At 47.5% G+C, this 21,357-nt stretch overlaps 1 protein-coding gene across 2 annotated transcripts in view; it reads left to right on the top strand.

Moving 5' to 3' along the window:
- LOC147701440 (E3 SUMO-protein ligase ZBED1-like) overlaps positions 1–21,357 on the top strand; it is a 199,448-nt gene that overhangs the window by 45,112 nt on the left and 132,979 nt on the right. For both annotated transcript variants that reach the window (XM_086928653.1, XM_086928654.1), the window contains exon 2: positions 16,460–16,553. In XM_086928653.1, the coding sequence (XP_086784779.1) occupies positions 16,505–16,553 (49 nt within the window). In that variant the 5' untranslated portion in view covers positions 16,460–16,504. The remainder of the gene's footprint in view (positions 1–16,459; positions 16,554–21,357) is intronic.

Here is a 21,357-nt window from a genome sequence, read left to right as displayed (position 1 = left end):
ATTATGAGCTACACCAAGACGAGCAGAGTGTACTAGAAAAAGGCCTTTCGTTTGTACCAACCTCAATGCCCAATTCTTTCAATCTTAAAGTGGAGTTACACCACTTCTTTAGAAAAATAAGACTTAAACATTTTTTTCAAAAAGTCCCACACAATCCTGTTTTCTCTGGAAGTGGTCTTAGACCACCATCAAAATTCAACCCCCCTGCTCACCTAATGTCATCTAAAATCTTGGCTTTTGAACAATTGGTACTGAGAGATGTAGAGAATACCGTATCAGAGAGACAATATGTTAAATACAACATTACTAAGGCAGAACGAATAGCACTCACCACGCTAAAAGAAAATGCCAATATAGTAATTAAACCAGCCGACAAGGGCGGAGCCATTGTCGTACAAAATTATGACCAATATACAAATGAAATTCTTGCCCAGTTAGAAGTTGAAGGCAACTATGCAAAATTAAAAGGGGACCCGACAAATGAAATAACAAAGAAAATCAATTCCATCACCACACAAGGATTAGACTTGGGCTTCATCAATAAACACGAGCATGAATATCTCAATAATAAACATCCCAGAACACCAACCATTTATACTCTGCCAAAAATTCATAAAAGAATGCAGAATCCACCGGGTAGACCGATCATTTCCGGTTGTGGCTCCCTCCTAGAGCCACTGTGCAAGTACATCGATACATTCTTGAAACCTTTAGCAGAGGAGACAGCCACGTATCTCAAAGATACGATGCAAACCATCTTGCTCCTAGATGGACGTCCATATGACTCGAGGACAAGCCTACTTGCTACAATGGATATCCAATCCTTATATACAAATATCCCGCAAAAGCAAGCTCTGACAGTTATTGAGCATGTGCTAAACTCACGTCCGGCACCCCACCGGGTACCGACAGAATTTATCATTGAACTTTTAACTTTGGCGATGACAAAAAATTTCTTCATCTTTCTGGATAAGTACTACGTTCAGACTAAGGGAGTGGCGATGGGGGCAAGCTTTGCCCCCAATCTGGCCATAATCTTCATGGATGCCTTCGAACAAGCCAATGTCCTCAATGATGTCAACCCTTACTTAAATCACATAGGGTTATGGCGTTGTTACATAGATGACGTTTTAATCGTATGGAATGGTAACACAGAGGAATTAATTTCCTTTCATGAATGGCTTAACACACGGTCCACAGACATCCAGTTTACCGTAGAATTTGACAAGTCAAAAATCAATTTTTGGGATATTACAATCAATGCTGATCAGGGTGTGTTATACACTGGCCTATACCGTAAGAGTAGTGAACGGAACACCTTACTCCGGTATAGTAGCCACCATCCCCGCAACCTCAGGGACAATCTCCCATTTGGACAGTTCCTGAGGTTGCGGAGGAACTGCACCAGGAAGGAGGATTTCTTCAATGAATCAGCGGGCCTCCTATCCCGGTTGATAGATAGAGGCTACCCGACTAGGCTTTTAAAACAGGCACGCAAACGTGCCTGGTATAATCATAGAGAACACCTCTTAGAAGTGAGAGATAATCAGAAACAAAAAGAAGATCGAATAGTGTGTGTTACTACATACTCCACGAAGAGTAATAAGATCAAAAAAATAATTCACCAACACTGGCATATGATTGCTGATGAAATTGGTAATGCTCCATTGCCACTACATGCTTTTAAGAAGGCGAAAAATATAAGAGATTATGTAGTGAAAGCTCTACTGCCCAGCAAAAATCCACCAAGTCAAACTGTCCTATGGGGGATTCCACCAGTAAAGGGCCACGTGAAATGTGGAAATTGTAAAGCATGCCCATTATCTCAAGATACTAAAAGTTTCAAACATAACAACTACACACACGTGCTAAAAGAACACAGTAACTGTAACTCAAGTGGGGTTATTTATGCGATCACATGCCCATGCGGGTTCGTATATATTGGTCAAACTATACAAAAAGTAAAGTGTCGCATATTGCAACATGTAAGCCGTATCAAATGTAAGACCCAGGGGGCACCACTTGTGGAGCATTTCACAAAATTTGAACATACACCTGATAGTCTCAAATGGTGTGTCCTGGAAAAGGTAACACCTAACCCTAGAGGAGGAGACTTCAGTCATGTATTGAGCCTTCGAGAGTGTCGTTTTATACATCTATTCGACACTATAAAGCGGGGGCTAAACGAATATGAAGAAATCAGCAAACAAGTAGCAGTGTTAAACAACAGATGATGCGCCCTAATAGCATTCTACTTTTGCTCACGTCTGACCAATCTCTGGTATACTGTATTACCAATGCACTGAGAACTACACTGAGTCCCTTTTCTGTGTCGACCAATCCCTGGTGCATTGGTCCAACCCATACAATAGTTAACTGAGAGCTCTCTCTATGTCGACCTATTTTCGAAATAAAGTAACAAATAGCAGTGTTAAAACAACATTTGATCCGTCTAATAGGCACCCTAATAACATTTAATTTTCTGCTCACGTCCGGCCAATCTCTGGTATACTGCATTACCAATGCCATGACCATGGGCTAACTAAGAACTACACTGAGTCCCTTTTCTGTGTTAACCAACACCTGGTGCATAGGTCTAACCCATGCTTTTTCCAAGAGTTAACCGAGAGCTCCACAGAGTCCTCTCTCTATGTCGACCTTTTTTCGAACGCTCAAAACGTCCGTATGACGTCACCGCGTTACGAGGCCCCCTGACTTGAACAGTCGCCGCCAGGAAATCTATACTCCCGGTAAGACATACTACCTCCCGTAGACAATTCCTTTAAACCTAATCAATGTCCGTTAGGCTGCGATACTACCGCATCCGTTTCTGACGTGACTTCATTTGTGTTTTTCATGCAGCGCCCTTAATTGCCGGGTGAGACTTTTTCGACTCTTGCGAACAACCCTAAGTGAGAGCCGCCACTTCATAAGGTAAACAATAGATCGCAAATCATCGGTTACTTACAAACACGCTGTACCTTTTCCTTTAAATAATATAGCAAAGGTTACATTCTATTTCTGCATGTTTTTGCAGGAATTTCTGGCGCACTTACTGAGCTTCATCTATATTCATCAAGATGCCTGTACACGAACACAGAAAGGTATGAACCACCCCTTATTCTCCATATAAACAGATCGAATATACCGATTGACATCATATTAAATACATTCATTATATGTTCCCTTACAGTAACGGATTAGTCCTATATGTTACTTTTGATATCATCAACTGAATAACTTTTGTGGAAGGCCAACGACCATTCATTCGGTAAGCCTTCTTAAATGATACTTGAGAAATTAATTTCATGGATACCTAATCATATGAGGTATTGACACATAATACTCCTCCCTAGGCACTGTAGGAGTGGGACTGTGACCAATCAGTCGTCTATGACCATCCAGATGTAGGAGGTTCTTGATCATCCCACAAAAAGAAATTTTGGGTAAGGAAGCAATCGAGGTCGAGGTACCTCTTCTTCAGTACCTATCTCATGCACCCACCTGAATATTGCCTTTTTTAATTTATTGTAGGCACACAGCTTTATTAACCACGGTACGAAGTTTTTGTGCCACATACGTCCTGAGGAAGACCCGCAGGTCGAGGTCCCCAGCTACCCTAGTACCACCAGACGGGTCGAAACGTCGACGCTAAACTCCCAAAAATAGGACCACTACCTTTTTCAAACATTATACATGCCAGTTAAAGAATGTATAAATGTTAAAAGAGAAATAAGCAATCAGTGGCCTTATTACATAATCTTGCTGTTTTTCTGTACAGCACTGTTTTTTTCAACTTTATAAATAACTCTATGTCACTATTCTGTTGAGGCTTACACCCTTTCTATCAAAATCACTTCTTCCTTCTGTTTTTCCGGCACCTTTATAGAAGCACGCTGCTCTCTTTGTTACCGTTCGTTGTTTGAAAATTTTTTTATCAATGTATATATGTAATTTCTTCGCTGTGTTGGAGTAATTCAGTAAAACTCCTTTTTTGAATAAATCAATTTTTCCAAGGTGGATGCTTTTTTAAGTGGTTTGATAAAATCTACAAGAGGTGATTAATTGTAAACACCCATTCAGTCACAAAAAATGATTAACTGTGAGTACTGATTCATTGAGCTAATAATCGATTTCGGGTTGGGCCATTGTGTTTTTGCTAATATTGACTACCCAGGTCCAACAAAACCGTTTTGGGTTACCCCATTTTCTATAATGGTTACCATAGGGCAACACGACACAACATTCGCCGTGCACAGGTGGTGGTGGAGACGGCCCGGGCCGCTAAGATCCCAACAGCGCTCCTCCTGGCCGATATTGATAGGGCATTTGACTCTCTCAGTTGGGTGTACCTTCGGGCGCTGCTGTCCCGCCCCAATCTCTGGCCAGTTTTTCTCTCGTACCTGAGCCTACTTTATACGGACCTGACCGCGTCGGTGAGGGTGGCGGGAGCGGCGTCCAAACCCTTTCCTATCGGACGGGGCACCAGGCAGGGTTGCCCTCTCTCGCCCTACCTATTCGCACTGGCCATGGAACCTCTGGCAGCGTGGGTGAGGATGGACGCACAACTTTGGGGGCTGGAATGGGAAATGGGCCCCTCCGACCGCATTGCGCTATATGCCAATGATGTACTATTCTTCCTCACGGCCCTTAATAGTTCCGGACCCAGAGTCCTTGAGATAATGAGAATTTTCGGGGAAGTTACAGGATTGCGTCTGAATGTGCAGAAATCTAAGCTGTGGGTGCTGGGCGACGGCGAGGAACTGGGTGCTTGGGCTTCGACGCTGCAGAGCGCGTCGGGTGGACTCCAGTACCTGGGCGTCTTTATCACGGATGCTCCGAATGTGGCATGGGAGCGCAATGTAGTGCCCGTATGGGACAGAGTGCGTTCAGACATGAGAACTTGGTCCAGAATGCCACTGAATATATATGGCCGTTCGGCGATCTTTAAAATGGTGGCCCTGCCGCGCCTCCTGTACCAGCTGCAGAACCACCCATGCCCTATAGCACCGCAGTGGTTTCGTCAAGTAAACGCTGCACTGAGTCAGTTCCTTTGGGCCGGGGGAGTGGCGAGAGTGGCTCTCCGCACTTGCTTCCTTTCTACGTACTGCGGGGGCCTGGCCACCTCTGACATTTTATCTTACTATCAGGCGGCGCACCTGCTGGTGCTTAACGACTGGTGGTATGGGGATCGGGGTGACCCGACCTACGCCCTGGAACGGTACTTGATGGACCCAGACACAATACACACCATTCTTTACTCGGCCGCTATCAGGAAAAGGCTCCCCATGGTCACTCAGGTGGTCTTCCGGGTGTGGCGCGCAGCTCTGCGCCGCATGGGGTGGTGGAACAAATTGACGAGGGAGACCCCGCTGTGGCAAAACGGACGTGTCCCGGCGCTGGCGTCCCTACAGGGATTCAAGGGCTGGGACGATATTGGTATCTCTACGCTCGGCCACGTCATGAGGGGCACCACCCTTAAGTCTTTCCAGATGTTGAGGGAGGAATATGCCATGCCCAAGACCCAATTCTTTAAATATCTGCAGCTGCGTCATGCACTATCTCCCTCGCTGGTGGGTTTAGAGTCTCTGCCCGAGTTTAGCCCCCTGGAGGCCAAGGTGTTTATGGGGGAATTAGAGGAAAAGAAAATTTCCAATATATACCAGACCCTGGTCACACACTGCTCCTCCTCCCTGGATGGACTGCGTGCTGCATGGGAGAGAGATGTTGGAGCTCTCGAAGAGGAGGACTTGAGGGAGGCCTTGGAGGCCCCAAGGGGGGCTGCCATTGCGATGCGTCTCCGCTTTATTCAGTTTAAATACTTGCATAGGGCCTATTTTACCAGAGAGCGGCTGTGGAAAGCAGGTCTGATTGCCTCCCCTGAGTGCTTGAGGTGTGGTCGGGAGGTTGGGACGTTTGTCCACACTGTGTGGTCGTGTGCGAACCTGGCGAGATACTGGATGGGTGTCTTGGACTGCTTTGCTGAGGTTCTGGGCTGGGACCTTCCCCGATCACCGCAACTCGGCTTGCTACATGTTATGGAACAGGTGGGAGGTAACGTATACAAGCGTCACCTACTGGTCTTGGGCCTTACTGTGGCTAAGCGTGATATAGCCAGGGCCTGGAAGGACCCCAGGGCCCCTTTATTGGAAGTTTGGAGACGGGGGTTGGACTTTTGCATGGGGCTGGAGCGCCCGATCTTTGAGGCCAGGGGATGCCCTCGGAAACATTTTAAGATGTGGAAAAGATGGGCGGACTACAGAGGACTGTGGCTGGAACCACCGATGGCCCAGGACACTGGAGAAGATCTTTAACTGTTGTACCCTGGGCGACAGGGAGCGCACACGCTTTCTATTATCATGCTTTATGCCTTGAGATTAACAGACACTGTGTAGGGAACGGGGTGGGTCCGGGGGGGGGTGGTAGGGTGTTGGGGGTTGGGGGGGTCGGGTAATTAATCCAGTATTGTATGTACTGACGTAATTAATCCAGTATTGTATGTACTGACGTAATTAATCCAGTATTGTATGTACTGACTGCATATCCTTTTCATGCTTGAGCTCATTAGTCCTGCGTTGTGATGCGGGACGGTGTCCCCTCCCTTGTGTTTTGTCGGTACTTTAATAAAATTTTGTTCTGAAAAAAAAAGTAAAAGATAAGCAGGACCCGCCCCGTTCAATGATTTGTTAGGGACATCTCCAAAGGTCACAATTTTCACTTTCTCGGGATTGCATCTGAAGTGGTGTAATTCCAACCACTGGAAGACACCGGAGAGGCAATTGGCTATCACTTCCTCATCTAAATCCTTGTCTTTATCACATGAGGACAACAACTGTGTCGTCTGCATATGAGACCACTTTAGCGCCAAGAGGCTCTGCCAACGTTGCAAGAGTGTGGGGCTGAGAGCTGATACCTGTGGCACTCGCAACCCCAGAGGCCTGGTCTGAGCTGTAAACTGAGGTAGCCGGACTTCTGTGAACCGTTTGTCCAGAAAGGATACCAGCCTCTGTTGGGCCCGATGTCTAATTTCTATTTCATATAGTCGTTCCAGCAGCTTGTGATGAGGTACTATGTCAAATGCTGCTGGAAGGTTGAGCAATATCAACATTGCTTTTCCTCCCCTGTCCAAGACGCTACAGATGAGCTCCGTCATCTCCAGAAGTGCTGTTTCAGTGCTAAATTTTGGGTGTAAGTCAGATTGCATGTCATGAAGGATTCCGTTGGCCTCCAGGTATATGGACAATTGGTGGGTCACTTCCTTCTCCAGAATTCTGGAGAAGGCCAGGAGGGGTGAAATAGGCCTATAGTTAGTAACTCGCTTAGGATCTGCTGTAGGTTTTTTTGGCAGTGGCAGAATTTTTGCTTTTTTCCCACATACAAGGAACCATCCCTGATGCCAAAGAGGAGTTAAAAATATGGTTTATTACCAGGTTAATTGTAGATGCCACCATATTTAGAACTGAGACCGGGATCAAGAGGGGAACCAGATTACAAACATTTTGATGATGCTAAGGACTGAGTCAAGGGGATAGGGATAAAGGTGTCTAAGGTGGGATACGTTTGGGGAGAGGGAGCGAATCTGAGGCCCGGATTCTGAGCCCTAGGAGCAGCAGTCCCAAAGCTTTTTTTTAAGTGACATGATCTTATCATGAAAAAATAGCTCGAGCTCCTTACACCACTCCATTGAGGCGGGGCAAGCTCTCGAGGTGACCACCGGTCGCATGAATGAGTCGACTATTTTAAAAATAGCCTTTACTTTAATATTAGCTTCCACAACTCTAGTGTCAAAGAAACCTTTTTTAGCGAGATACAGTTTCATTTGATAAAGCTTTATAGGCAATTTTATCGTCATTGGAGTATCTTCGTCTCCATATTCTTTCCAGTTTCTTGCACTGGTTCTTACAAAGATTTAGCCTTGGATTATACCAAGGGGCCGTTGGGCAAGCTCTAGATTGAGAGGCCTTCTTTATGGGTGTTTTTGCATTCACAGTCACTCTCCCATGTGGGGCTCCTCAGGGCACTTCAATGATCCCTACACTCTTTAATGTATATGTATCTGAACTAGCCGCATTAATCAGTTCCTTCGGGATGGCTTTAACATCCTACGCGGAAGACACTCAAACTGTCTTGTCCATCTGTAAAAAATGGCATGCCCCCGGTAACAAGATTTGGAGATTGTATGCTGGCAGTTAACTCCTGGATGAGTTTGCACTGCCTCAAGCTTAATTCAGGAAAAACCGAGGTAATCCTATTTGGGAATTACTCCCCTAACTGGTCACAGATCTGGTGGCCGGATGAGTTGGGAGCAGTACCCATTCCAGTCACCAAAGCAACAAATCTTGAAGTGATCATAGACGAGAGACTAAACTTTGAAGCTCAAGTCAAAGCAGTCGCATCAGCCAGTTTTTTTCCACTTAAGATGATCAAGAAAATTTTACCTCTGATCCCAGTAGGCAGCAGGAAAATAGTGATTACCTCTCTAGTCATGGCTAAACTGCACTACTACCATAGACTTTCTCTCGCAATGTCCGAGAAGCAGCTACATAGATTGCAGATGATCCAGAATGAAGCTGCAAGGCTCCTGCTGGGGATCCCTAAGTTTCAATCAATAGGCGAGCATCTCGGAGACTGCATTGGCTCCCAGTCAAGGGTTTCATTAAGTTTAAGGCCTTGTGTGTCACATACAAGGCACTTCACTGTACCGGTCCTCAGTTTTTGAGACAATCCCCGAACTGGTACTCCCCAAACACAGGTCTTTGGTCTGAAGGGGCAAAGCTAATGCTCTCTCAGAAATTCTGTAAAGCTAATGGGGGCGGCAGAAGCTTCACTGTGGGTGCTATGAAACTCTGAAACACCCTCCCTTCCTCCATCAGAAATCTTTCATCCTTAACATCCCTTCGTTAAAGCCCTTAAGACCTGGTTATTTAATGATTAGTGCACTAGCCTGCTTCCGGCTTGTTAGTGCCAAGACACCTTTTTGGTATTCGTGCGCTGTATACATTTCAATATCATAACATATAGGATATGAATCATACTTTTTTTTTGCATTTGTTTTGTGATTTGAAGATGCCTTTTTTTTATTGCCCTTGGCCCCTCTTCCCCGGTGTCTTGATCCTCTGTATGTTATCTGAATATTAAATGCCAGTATTTTAACATCTCTTTTACGTTTCTTTTTCTTTTTAACAAATTTGTTTTAAAAATATTAGCTGCAGTAGTTATTACTCTTTATTGGTTTATATATAGTTCCCTTCTAACTATTTAATTTCCTTTATCAGTGTATTCTTCAAAAGATCCTTGGTTCTCGACATTAAAAGTCATAGCTAATATTTTCCTTTTAATTGCCTCTTTCAGCACTTCCAACATAGCAAACACGTAGGTCTCCCCACCTGATTTAGTGTAAAGAACTCAACTAGTCACTGATAAATACCTCCTCAGTTTTACAACATCGTTCAGGAAGTACCTGTGTACTCTCCGTCAAGCTTTGAGCTCTGGTTCAGTGCAGTCTCCGGTCAGCTGTTTCCAAGACCTGGTCAGATATTGGAATGAATCTGTCATCCGATTTAAGGGGGTTGTCTGCTGAGTTCAGTGACTTGGAGTCAGTGTAATTGAATTGAACTGGTGCTTTGTCATAAATCTTGAGTGTACCGAAAAGTTCCTGCAGTGTGCTGTGATCAGGTATTAAAACCACAGTTTCACATCCATGATGGCGCTGCTATAAATAGCAGCTCGAGGACCTACTTGTAAGTACAGGTCAGGCTATATTCCCAGACATTTCCGCAGTGACAGTTGATAGGATAAAACTCGGAAAGACATTTATTTCCATCTGGTTCGTGTTTAGTTGAAGCTCATTGATAGTGGCTATACTCTGGGACAGTAATTAAGACATTTATTCTTCTACATGAACAATTATGAAATTAGAATTTGGGGACGTTTGCATACCATATGACCAATGTACAGTTTCACTGCTCATTTTGGTATTAACGTTTCTAATTTAATCTTCGCTTTTCAAAAGGTAGTTTGGTGGAGCATTTAAGGCTTACTCCAAAAGGTGTGGTAAGTTGGGAACTCAAATGCCTTATGGCATAAAGTATTAACTCCCTTTTCTCTTTTGATGAATCAATGACTGGTTCACAGCTGGAGGCTCCTCCTATGATGTGGCCATGGTGTGCTTAGTTACCTCCAGAAGTCTTATGGTGTTGTCTATAGCATGTTACAAATAATAATCCAAGCACTGGCTTATTGGTTCCTGCTTTGCTACTGCCATTCAGTGTGCAAAAATTTCGCCTACCATTTGATTGTATCATTTCAAGTGTTGGGATGGCTGTTTCCTAACTGTTCAAACAGGAATCTTTGCACTGCTAGCACATCTACTGGTGCTGGACTACTTGCTTTTTAGGTCTCACCTAGCGAACGATGTGCACGCCCGGACAGGCGATGTGCACGCGCATGGCATCTCCTCTCTGGCTCACACGCTCCCACCACACGCGCACAGGCTCCCACCGCGCGCTTCTTTAAGAGACATGCACACGTGTGGCGCACAGCGTGATCACATGTCCTGCTCGCTTGTTAATGTATGTAAGGAATCATGCCATAGAAGAGCAATGAGCGCCTCTTCTATTCCTAAATGCTCCTGGTTCATATACTAGGCAGTACAAAATGGCAGGGACAGTCTGGTAAGTTGGAGACTGTACTGGGTAATTTTGTTGCAGAAACTGTTCCTCTTTTTTTACACGCATATATGCAAACAAGAACTTTCTTTCTGCTGCAGGCCTGTGCTGCAAAATGTTCCAGGATTTTTTTTTCAAATGTTGGAAACTATGCATTTGTGGCTCTTGTCAAAATTATAGATTTCTGGGAGCCACATCTGGATTGGTATATGCCCATAGAAGCACAACAGGCAGATATCCTGCCACATTTCTTAGTGAATCCGAATTATGATAAGATCTGTGCCTGTACATCCTTGCCACCAAGTGCACAGTCTGCACAGGTGACAGTAAAGAGAGCAAGCATTTTCAATGCAATACGTCTCGCATTTACGAAAATCTCAAATGCGAGACCTATTGCATTGTAAATGCTTGTTAGTTTCCTGGCCGGTAAACTAGACTAGATGTGAAAGGTAAGCTATGCAGGTACAAAGGTCTGGAGGAATTCGGCTGCTTCCCAGGCCCCTTTTTAGGTTCCGCCTGTCGAAAGCTGCGCAAGCAGCGTTTCGCATAGGCGAAATCTAATGTTAGAACAGTATGGGGGACTTGAACCCGCCCCTTCTTCCATTGGCTAGCTCCATAAATGGAGGCTAGCCATTGGAAGACATCGTTGTCAATCACTTTTTCCCATTCAGAACGCGAATCGTGGGCGTTTCTGACTCTTTTTGCCTTGTGTCCAGGGCCGCGCTGTGATTGGCTGCTGGCCCGGGACACCCCCGTGACGTCATTCCCCGGGCCGCGCTGTGATTGGCTGCCGGCCCGGGACCTGACTTGTTTTGGATCCATTTCCCAGCGCAGACACGGGTAGACAGAAGCACTGGTACAGGCCATCAATGCCGGCAGCGCGAGGCTGGTTTCTAAGTGCCCTCGATGGGATGGTTCTGCTCCGAAGAGGAAACTATGGATTATCTGAAGCGGTTCCTCACGCCCCCTCCGTCGGGTCCTGGTCACGCACGGGGGTTGTGGTGAATCCCCTTCCCCCATGTGTGTGAGTATCTCCGGTGCTGTGGCTCTGGTTACACGCCGTTTGTGTGACTCCTCCCCTGCCCCCGAGAGTGCAGCACTACGACCGTAACCATAACCCTGATACTCTGGGCCCCAGCTCCATTGAAGCCCGCAGTGAGGCTGCGTGGCGCCTTTTTCACTAGTGGCCTCACTGGTGGTGTGCACGTCACGTGCACAAGCGCACAGCGAGGGATGGCAATACTGATGTGGTGAAATGCGCCAAGCTCTCCCAGAGGCTCTGTTATTCTGTGCACCATCATCTCTTGCACAAGTATGTGCTGGTGATTTGGCACACAGCGGATAGAGAAACGAGTGCTGAGGAAACACTACAGGTGTGCAGCAAGTAAGGCTTACTTAAGATGAATAAAATCAGCGAGAGTGCTATAAGGATTACAAGATCTCACCACGGTACTATTGGGCTACGCTAGAAAGCGGCTAGAAAGACGTGCGTCATGGAGGAGCTACACGTGTGCTGCATGTGGTTGCTGTAGCTTCACTTGTCACACAAGTTATGCATAGGCTGTAGCCTCTCTCTGCGGGTGAAGTACCACATGACGTGTGCAAGCCTCTTAAGGATGGAACTGTGAGACTAGGAAGGGTCGGAGGAGGCGGCTGAAAGGAACTTGGCTGAACATCTAAATAAATGTGGCTCATGAGTGCAAAACGTGAAATGTCACAGCCTGCCGGAATGTTTTCACGTTTCTACTATATAAGGAGGGAAAAATCCGGAGACGGCTCCGAACATTAAAGTCGTCTCAATGTTTCTTCGACCCAAAACGTAAAATGGCACCCCGTGAACTCAAACCTGATGGTGAAGCCCCAAGAAATCCTCTTACTTGACATGAGGCCTCAATTTGAGGCCGGGCAGCCTTTTTATTTATTCAAGTTAATATCGTAGGGTTTAAATGTCCTACAATATTCAGTAACAGTGACATTGCATTATACTTGTTAAAATATATTCGAAAACTAATGTTAATTTTTTCCGTTAATTGCATATGGGCTTATGATGTCCGGCCCTACTAGAGAAAACAGGCCTCTAATGTATCTGGGTTAAACTTCACGCAGGCTAACATAGTTTCATCATTTGTCACACAAGGAATCAATGTGCGAAAGGAAAAGCTCAGCTCGCTGCAGCCTTTGTCTGCTGCTGTGGGCAGCTCCAGTGCTCGGTCTCTGGTTTTTCTAGGTGCGCCCTATCTCTCCCACCTCCGTCCGAGGTCTACCCTTATTACCGGTAACCCCGAAATACCCCACTAGCCCAGGCGTGACTCGAGTGGCAAGCGAAGGCCCGCAAGGTTTTCCAGAGATACCGGCCCCTTTCTTCCCCTAAGAGACCTGAGTGTTTCTTTGAGATCAGGGGCTTTTGAATCTGAACCTCGTTAATTTTCTGCTAGATTGTTTCTTGCTCTGCTCCTGTGCCCCCCAAACCCCCCCCCCCCCCCCCACCCCCACCCACCAGTAAGCCTGTCGGGGTTTTCCATGTCTAATTGATTTGGGAAGGGCTCTGTTTAAAATCCCTCTAGTTAAACATTTTTTTGTGAGGGAAAACCCGTCTGAACCGGAATGACCTGTTTCCCCAGTTTAGTGCCCCGAGGTACTGAATATCACCCCACGTAGAGATTGACTGGTTGTTCGCTTGTTTGCCCTGCTATCGGATAAACTGTTGGGAATAGTTTAGAGGCTGGCGTGGAACACAATACAAAACCGCCACTTTGTTTTCGTTTACACTGTGGCTAGAGGTCTGCCACTCTGCTATTCAAAATGTACCCAGTCAATACATACATGAACACTTCGACTGTAACACGAACCTAACCCACTAGAAGTAACTTAACGGTTCCTACTGTCCTCTCTTGAGCACCAATATACAATTTCGAAGGGTCTAAGGAAAAATTATCATTGAGGATTTTATTGGGAAAAGGGGGAGGGTCGGCGCCAGACTTTACACCTGGCATAGTCTGAAGGCTGAACGGATTGTGACTCACGCATCCAAGATGGAGAAAAAAAACTGCAGGGGGCCCTAGTTTGGGCAGCTGGGCAGGCAGTGTGTGAGTGTGCTGGGTGAGCAGTGTGTGAGTGCAGGGTGAGCAGTTTGTGAGTATGCAGGGTGAGCAGTATGTGAGTGTCCAGGGCCACTGATACCCTTCGCCCTTTGCTTCAACGGGTCAAATCAGGCTCACCCCAGGATTTTGCCCCTGCTAGCATACTTAGGGAAATCTACTTAGCCTGCCCCACCCCTCCTTTGACCCTCCTCAACGATTCACTCATTCATGGCCATGTCCCCACCTCACATAAATCGGCAACTGTCATCCCAATCTTAAAAAAATTGGACGCCGATCCCTCCTCTGCTTCTAGTTACCGCCCCATTTCACTCCTCCCCTACCTTGCAAAGGTTCTCGAAACTCATATCACTTCCACACTGAGCACTCACATCGAGGCAAATCATTGCCTCTCCCCCTGCCAAGCTGGTTTTCGTCCCCTGCATTCTACCGAAAAAGTGGTTATTTCAGTCATGGACAAATTGCGTGAAGGAATCGACATCAACCTTCCGCAAGCCCTGGTTCTCCTCGACTTATCCGCCGCTTTTGACACGGTGGACCATACTATCCTCCTCAACCGTGTCAAGGCGGCGGGTGTAGAGGGCCTAGCCTTCTGCTGGCTAAAGTCCTTTCTCGCGGGGAGAACACAGGGAGTCCATTTGGCTGGTTTCTCGGCGGCCTCTCGCAAAGTAGAATGCGGGGTCCCCCAGGGTTCATCACTTTCCCCTCTTTTGTTTAACCTCTACATCTTCCCCCTTATTTTTATGTTACAGCAACTGGAGGTCACTGTGTTCAACTACGCGGATGATCTCCAGTTAATTTTCAACTTGTCCCACTCACCTTCATCCGCCCGGAACGTTCAAACCATTATGACCCTCATCCAAGACTGGATGAACTGCAGCCACCTCAAACTTAACCCGGACAAGACCGAACTGGTCCTGACCGGAGGTGGCTGCAGTCCCTGGTCTTCCTCCTTCTGGCCCCCTTCCCTTGGTGTCCCCCCACTCCCGGTCCCCAAAGTGAAAACCATGGGCATCTTCCTTAATCCCCAGCTTACTGTTCTCCCACAAGTCAATTCTGTGGTTTCTTCATCTTTTTTCTCTCTCAGAGTGATTCGGAAAGTTTCCCGCTTCTTTTCCCCCCCAGCTCTAAAAATCATCATATTGGCCATGGTACTGTCCCGTATAGACTATGGCAACATAGTCTATAACGGAGCACCTGCATACATGATCCATCGTCTGCAGCTGGTGCAGAATCAGGCGGCCCGCCTGATCCTTGGCCTTCCCAGATACCATCGGGTCACTCCCTTACTCAAATCCCTGCATTGGCTCCCCATAAGAGAGCGGGCCCTGTTTAAACTTGGCTGTCTTACCTACCAAGCTAGAGCGGGCACGGCTCCCGAGTTCATCTGTTCCCTCATCAAACCTTATTGTCCAGGCAGAGAACTCCGCTCGGCCCACTCGGCCCTTCTTACCATCCCCCGCTTTAAAAAGCAGAGAGCGGGCGGAGCGAGATTCGCTGTCCTGGCCCCAACGTTTTGGAACTCTCTCCCGATTGCTCTTCGCACCTCACCCTCTTACCCCCTGTTCCGGAAAAAACCTCAAAACTTTCTTGTTCACCCAAGCTTACCCTTAAATCTACCCTCTGCTGCCGTCCACTGATCACCACTAGCGCCATGAAACCGCTGGGTATGCGAGCGCTGTACAAATATTTTTAAATTCAAATTCAGCAGTGTGCCACATCCACCACAGCCACCACGTCCACCACCACCACGTCCACCACCACCACGTCCACCACCACCACGTCCACCACCACCACGTCCACCACCACCACCACCACGTCCACCACCACCACGTCCACCACCACCACGTCCACCACCACCACGTCCACCACCACCACGTCCACCACCACCACGTCCACCACCACAACCTCCACATCCACAACATCCACCACAACATCCACCCCCACTACATTCACCACCACATCCACCACGGCCACATCCACATCCACCACGACCACATCCACCACCACCACATCCACCACCACCACATCCACCACCACCACATCCACCACCACCACCACCACATCCACCACCACCACATCCACCACCACCACCACATCATCCACGACATCATCCACCACATCCACCACCACATCCACCACCACCTCCACCTCCTCCACCTTCACCACATCCACCACATCCACCACCACATCCACCACCACCACATCCACCACACCCACCACCACATCCACCACACCCGCCACCACCACCACCACATCATCCACCACCACCACATCCAACACCACCACATCCACCAGATCCACATCCACCACATCTATCTATGTGTGTGTGTGTGTGTGTGAGACTCTCTGTGTGTGTGTGTGTCTGTGTGTGTGTGTGTGGTTGCAAATGCAATAGGTCTGGCATTTGCGAGAGATTAAGCTATTGGCATTGTAAATGACAATGCCATTTATTTACCTGTTTTCAAAACCAACACATAAATAAAAATGTTGTCATTTACAATGCCAATAGCTCTAAGGCGCGACCGTTGCATTGTAAATGCTTGTTTAATGTTTTAATGCACATTTGCATGAAATGTGTAATTATGAATATTATTCACACATCATACTTTATAAAAACTCCAATGCTTGCTTTGTAATATGAAGTATTGAGTTGATTTGTTTTTAGTGTTTATAGTGTTGTCTTCATTACAGCTTTCAGAGAACCCTCGTTCACACGTGGTGTGACGTGAGGGAGAGATGCAGGTTGCTGAGGAGGCCTGTGCACAGTTGGAAGACGAGTTGCTCTGTAAGTTTTTTATTTTATTTATTAAGCATGTTTCTTTTGCTTATGCTGAAGCCACTTGATCTGTCAGTCAAGTGCAGCGCCTGAGGCAGAAGAATTGCAGGTGGGAAAATCTGTTGCAAAGTTGAAACATGTATTTATGTAACATTTAAAACAAACACAAACTAGTAGAATTATGGCTCTTGTCTTTCACCATTGTGTTCAGGATGCATGTCTGTCCCCGTATGCGGTCTTGGGAGAATCTAGTAGATGCCATTGACTACAAATTTCAGCAGAGGTTGGCTGAATCGGACCATACATGTACAGATAGAACTTGCAAGATTTCTGTTCTCGTCCTTGATGCTGCACCAATAGAAGTGAAGCATTGTTTGTTTGCATTTCAGTTCTGGGCCAGGAACACCAAACTTGCGTGATCTACTGAAGGTTTTCCATAAGCAAACAAAAGGGCATACCAAGCTTGACATGAACCATTATGGGAAAACGGTAGAGGAACAAAAGGCGTTCCTCCTTTCTTTTGGTGTGCAGGTATCATCCCACACACCCAACAATTGGTGGTGTTCGTGGCATTATGTGTATGATGCAACATCTGTATAAAGGTGTTATTTAGGTAGGATGTCAATGCTTCTGTTCATGATAGGGAAGCGTAAAATAGTTATGTTCCACTGGAACCTGCGTAGTGGCAACATACAGCTGTTGAGCAGGAGCCACTTTCTCAACAAACCATTTTTATCGCCATAACCACCAAAGCAACAACAAACCCTACAGCACAAATGATTAGCTTGTTGAGCATTTTAGCAACAGTGATAATTTAATATTTCTGTAAACTTGTTGAAACAATCGTTGGAGCTCTTATCCCATGGGCAGCTGCTAATTTCTTCACCGAAGATCAAGACTGGTGTCACTACACTACGCAGGGCTAATCCCCCCCCCGTCATATCGGCATTCCGTTTCCGCTAACCCAGGGCCGTAGCTCCACCTGTCTTTTTCAGATTCTTTTCTTGGTCTCAAGTTCTTTCGTGATACTCCAGGAATTGCGTGGTCCGGGAAGTCTTCCACTGATTCATCCAGTGAGATAGCTTGACCTTTCTCCGTCTCCAAAATCTCTCGATCAGTCAGCACAGCAGGTTCCACCAAGGCAGGCGATACACGCTTGCAGTGCGTAGTATGGAGCCAATTCTTTCTGTTCGTCACTCGAACCGCTGTCCTTGTAGCCAGCAGCACCTGCTCCGGACCTCGCCACCTCGGCTCCAAGCTGTTCGATCTGTCCAAGGCTTTGATCATCACGTGGTCACCGGGACGGGGGTCATGGGTCTCACCTTTAGATCTGCCTGGAAGAGCTTCTCGAACCTGTTGATGAATAGAGATCAACCTGTCAGTTAATTGTGCCAAATAATCATTCAACAGATCACAAAGTACATCATGTATGGGGAGTGGCTTACGAACTCCCCAAATATTCATTGGCCTTCCAAATACCACCTCATAAGCTGGGGATTAGATAGGCTTACCTGCATCTAAATTGTGCCCCCACAAGCCGCGTTTGCGAGACTGAGTTAGGGGTCCCTGGTCCTGGTGATTCGTCCGCCATCTTGGGTAGGTAGTGACGCTCTGGGACATTCTCAGGCGCCATATTGGTTGGGTTAGAGGCTCGAGCAGCCGGAAGCCCGCTCGGCGTAATACTATAACTAGGATGTGTAAGCAGACGCGCAGCGGATGCGTGCAGCGGAGGCGCCGTAGATGCGCCGGAGGTGCGCCAGAGGTAAGCCCGTTTGCGCCCGTTCGCGTCCCGGGCGCCTCTGGCGTGCCTACCCCTGCATACCCTGCAGACCCCTGCCCTGCTCCCACTGCGGACTTAGAGCCCGAGCCCATCCTCACCCCACATAAGACATTGTCGTGCGGCTTGTTGAACGCTCGCTCTTTGATAAAGCACCACGCTGAGACTGCCTTATTAATTGAATCATCACAGCTAGATATACTGTTCGTGACTGAAACGTGGGCCACGAAAGACTGTGACATGGAATTAGGCTGGGCTTGTCCGCCAGGCTACTGGATAAGACACACCCCCCGCATCTCGGGCAGGGGTGGTGGGGTAGGCTATATCTTCAGAGACTCTATATCCTTGACCGAATTGGTGACTACGAAGGTAGCAGGGTTTGAGCTTATGGGCTTTTCCATCGTGGCTCAAGGAGGTACCTTAGTAGCAGGTCTTTTATGCTACCGACCGCCCTCTCTGCCTACGACAGCCCTTCAATCTCTGATTGATTTGATCTACGACCTCTCGAACTCGCATACCAATTTTCTAGTACTGGGTGATTTCAACCTCTGGCCTTCTGGCCCCCATGACTTGGCCTTCCGAGAACTGTGTCAAGCCTGTAGCAATATCCAACTTGCTCAACTGGTTCAGGTACCCACCCATGATAGGGGACATATACTAGACTTGGTATTTGCAGATAAGAACTTGGTTGTGGTAGATAAGGTCGAGGCCCAGGGTTGGACCGATCATTCCTTGATTGCTTTGTCCCTCCTTATGCCTGCCCCATGGAGACCCAATAAATCGACCAGCAGGAAGTTGAATCGGCAATGGAGTCGTCTCCTTAGGGAACCGATTCGACCCACACTCCTACCGGGAGCCTTTCAGATGGAGGAGAATGTGGACAAGAGCTATGCTTCTCTCTGCCAGCATATTGTATCATCTCTTGATGACCTGGCCCCCTTACGTAAGGTAAGAGACAGGCCCAGGGGCCTAAACGCCTGGTTCAGCGAAGAATTGGGGCACTCCAAACTTCGCTGTAAACAGGCGGAGCGTACATGGAGGAGAGGATACAGGGAGCAGGATAAGGCAGCTTATAAAGCAGCCTTGCACGAATACAAGGCCCAGTTAAGAGCCGCAAAAGCCAAGTTTTTGGAAGACACTCTGGCGAAGGCCTCTAACAAATCTCAGACCCTGTTTAGACTGGTCAAGACTTTGTCTGACCCGCCTTGCACGGCGTCTACTATCCCGGCCTCGCAGGCACTGTGCGACTCGCTGGCCCTTGCATTTGAGGAGAAAATCAGGACTATTCTGACTGGAATGAAAAACTCTGAACAATCTGTAATATCCGCAGTCCCTCCTTTGGACCCGTCTGACAACCTGGACTCCAATTGGGTACCTAACAAGGAAGGTATGCCTCAGCTGTCTAGCTTTCCCGTTCCCTCGTTAGAGGAATTTGTTATCCTGGCAAGCAGTGTATCGTCAGGATCACCGCTGGACCCTATGCCTCATAAGATCTGGAAGGCCTTTCAAGATGAGCTTTTCCCTCCGCTGCACTCCATCTGCTGCCAATCATTGACCACAGCGTCAGTTCCAGACAGCTGGAAGTTGGCTATTGTAACACCTCTGTTGAAAAAGGCTTCTTTGGACCCTCTCTGCTCGGCTAATTACAGGCCAATTTCGCTACTACCATTTGCGATTAAAGTCCTTGAAAGATGGGTCACAAGAGCCTTATCCAACTTCCTAGAAACAAATCTGTGTCTGGATGCTGCACAATTTGGCTTTAGGCCAGCGCACGGCACCGAGACGGCCTTGGTCACCGTATTGGATGATCTGCGAGCGCGAGTCGACAAGGGCAAGTCTGCATTCTTGGTGCTACTTGACATGTCGGCCGCGTTCGACACGGTGGACCATGAAGTCCTACTTGGCCGTCTTCGGAGTGCGGGAGTGTGCGGCCTGGCCCTAGACTGGCTCACGTCCTATTTGGACAACCGACAACAAGCCGTGGCATTACCACCTTTTCGATCAGCCACTAGGCGGGTGAAACAGGGAGTCCCTCAAGGATCGGCAATTAGCCCGATCCTATTTAATATATATCTCCGTCCCTTGATAGCACTGATAAAGTCATTCGGCATATCTGTTGTCAACTATGCCGATGACACTCAGTTGATTTTTTCATTTGAGGGTTCAGAGACTATTTCAAGGGATGTCTTTCACCGTTGTATGGCAGCCACAGCAGCATGGCTGCGAGCCAATGCGTTGCAATTCAACGGGTCAAAAACGGAGGTACTCCACTGCTCCTTGGACCGAACTCCCCGTACACTACCGGCAGATTTCTGGCCAGTGTCCATCCCGGGATCGGTGGAGGCGGCAGAGTCAGCTCGCAACCTGGGAGTTCTATTCGAACCCAATTTACAGCTTGATGCCTCCGTAAACAAAACGGCAGCAACATGTATGGGTCTGCTCCGTGCTCTACGGAAAATCTTGCCACTTCTTCCACGGGGCTCCAGAGCTGAGGTAGTGCGTAGTTCCATTCTCAGTAGGATTGACTACTGCAACGCACTACTTCTGGGTGCCCCGAAGATTCTGGTCCTAAAGCTCCAAAGGATACAGAATATGGCCGCTAAACTGGCCTTGTCTCGACCACGGTCCGCCTCTTCATCGGCAGCTTTGGCCGATTTGCACTGGCTCCCAGTCCAGCAGAGAATTGCGTTTAAGGCTCTCTGCCTTGTTTTTAGGGCCCTGCATGGACTGGGACCAATACCTCTTCAGACTCTCTTCCTCTGGTATCAGGCAGCCAGACCTTTAAGATCATCTTCGGCGTTCTTGGCAAAAGTCCCTAAAATTAATAGAACGAGAATGGGTGGTCGTGCTTTTAGTTTTGCGGCTGCCACGCTGTGGAACACTCTCCCCCTGGCATTAAGGAGCTGCCCTGATCTGCTCACTTTTAAAAAGAGCCTTAAAACTTACCTGTTTCCCAGAGTAATGTAGCTGTTTTAATAGATGCACGGTTAGGTCTCAGCGCCAGGATACCCTTTGGGTGACAGATGCGCTCAATAA

The sequence above is a fragment of the Lissotriton vulgaris genome, chromosome 7 (assembly GCF_964263255.1).
Source record: "Lissotriton vulgaris chromosome 7, aLisVul1.2, whole genome shotgun sequence".
NCBI classification, from domain to species: Eukaryota; Metazoa; Chordata; class Amphibia; order Caudata; family Salamandridae; genus Lissotriton; species Lissotriton vulgaris.
The sequence above is the reverse complement of the archived record's forward strand: the minus strand, read 5'-3'. Positions and strand labels throughout refer to the sequence as shown.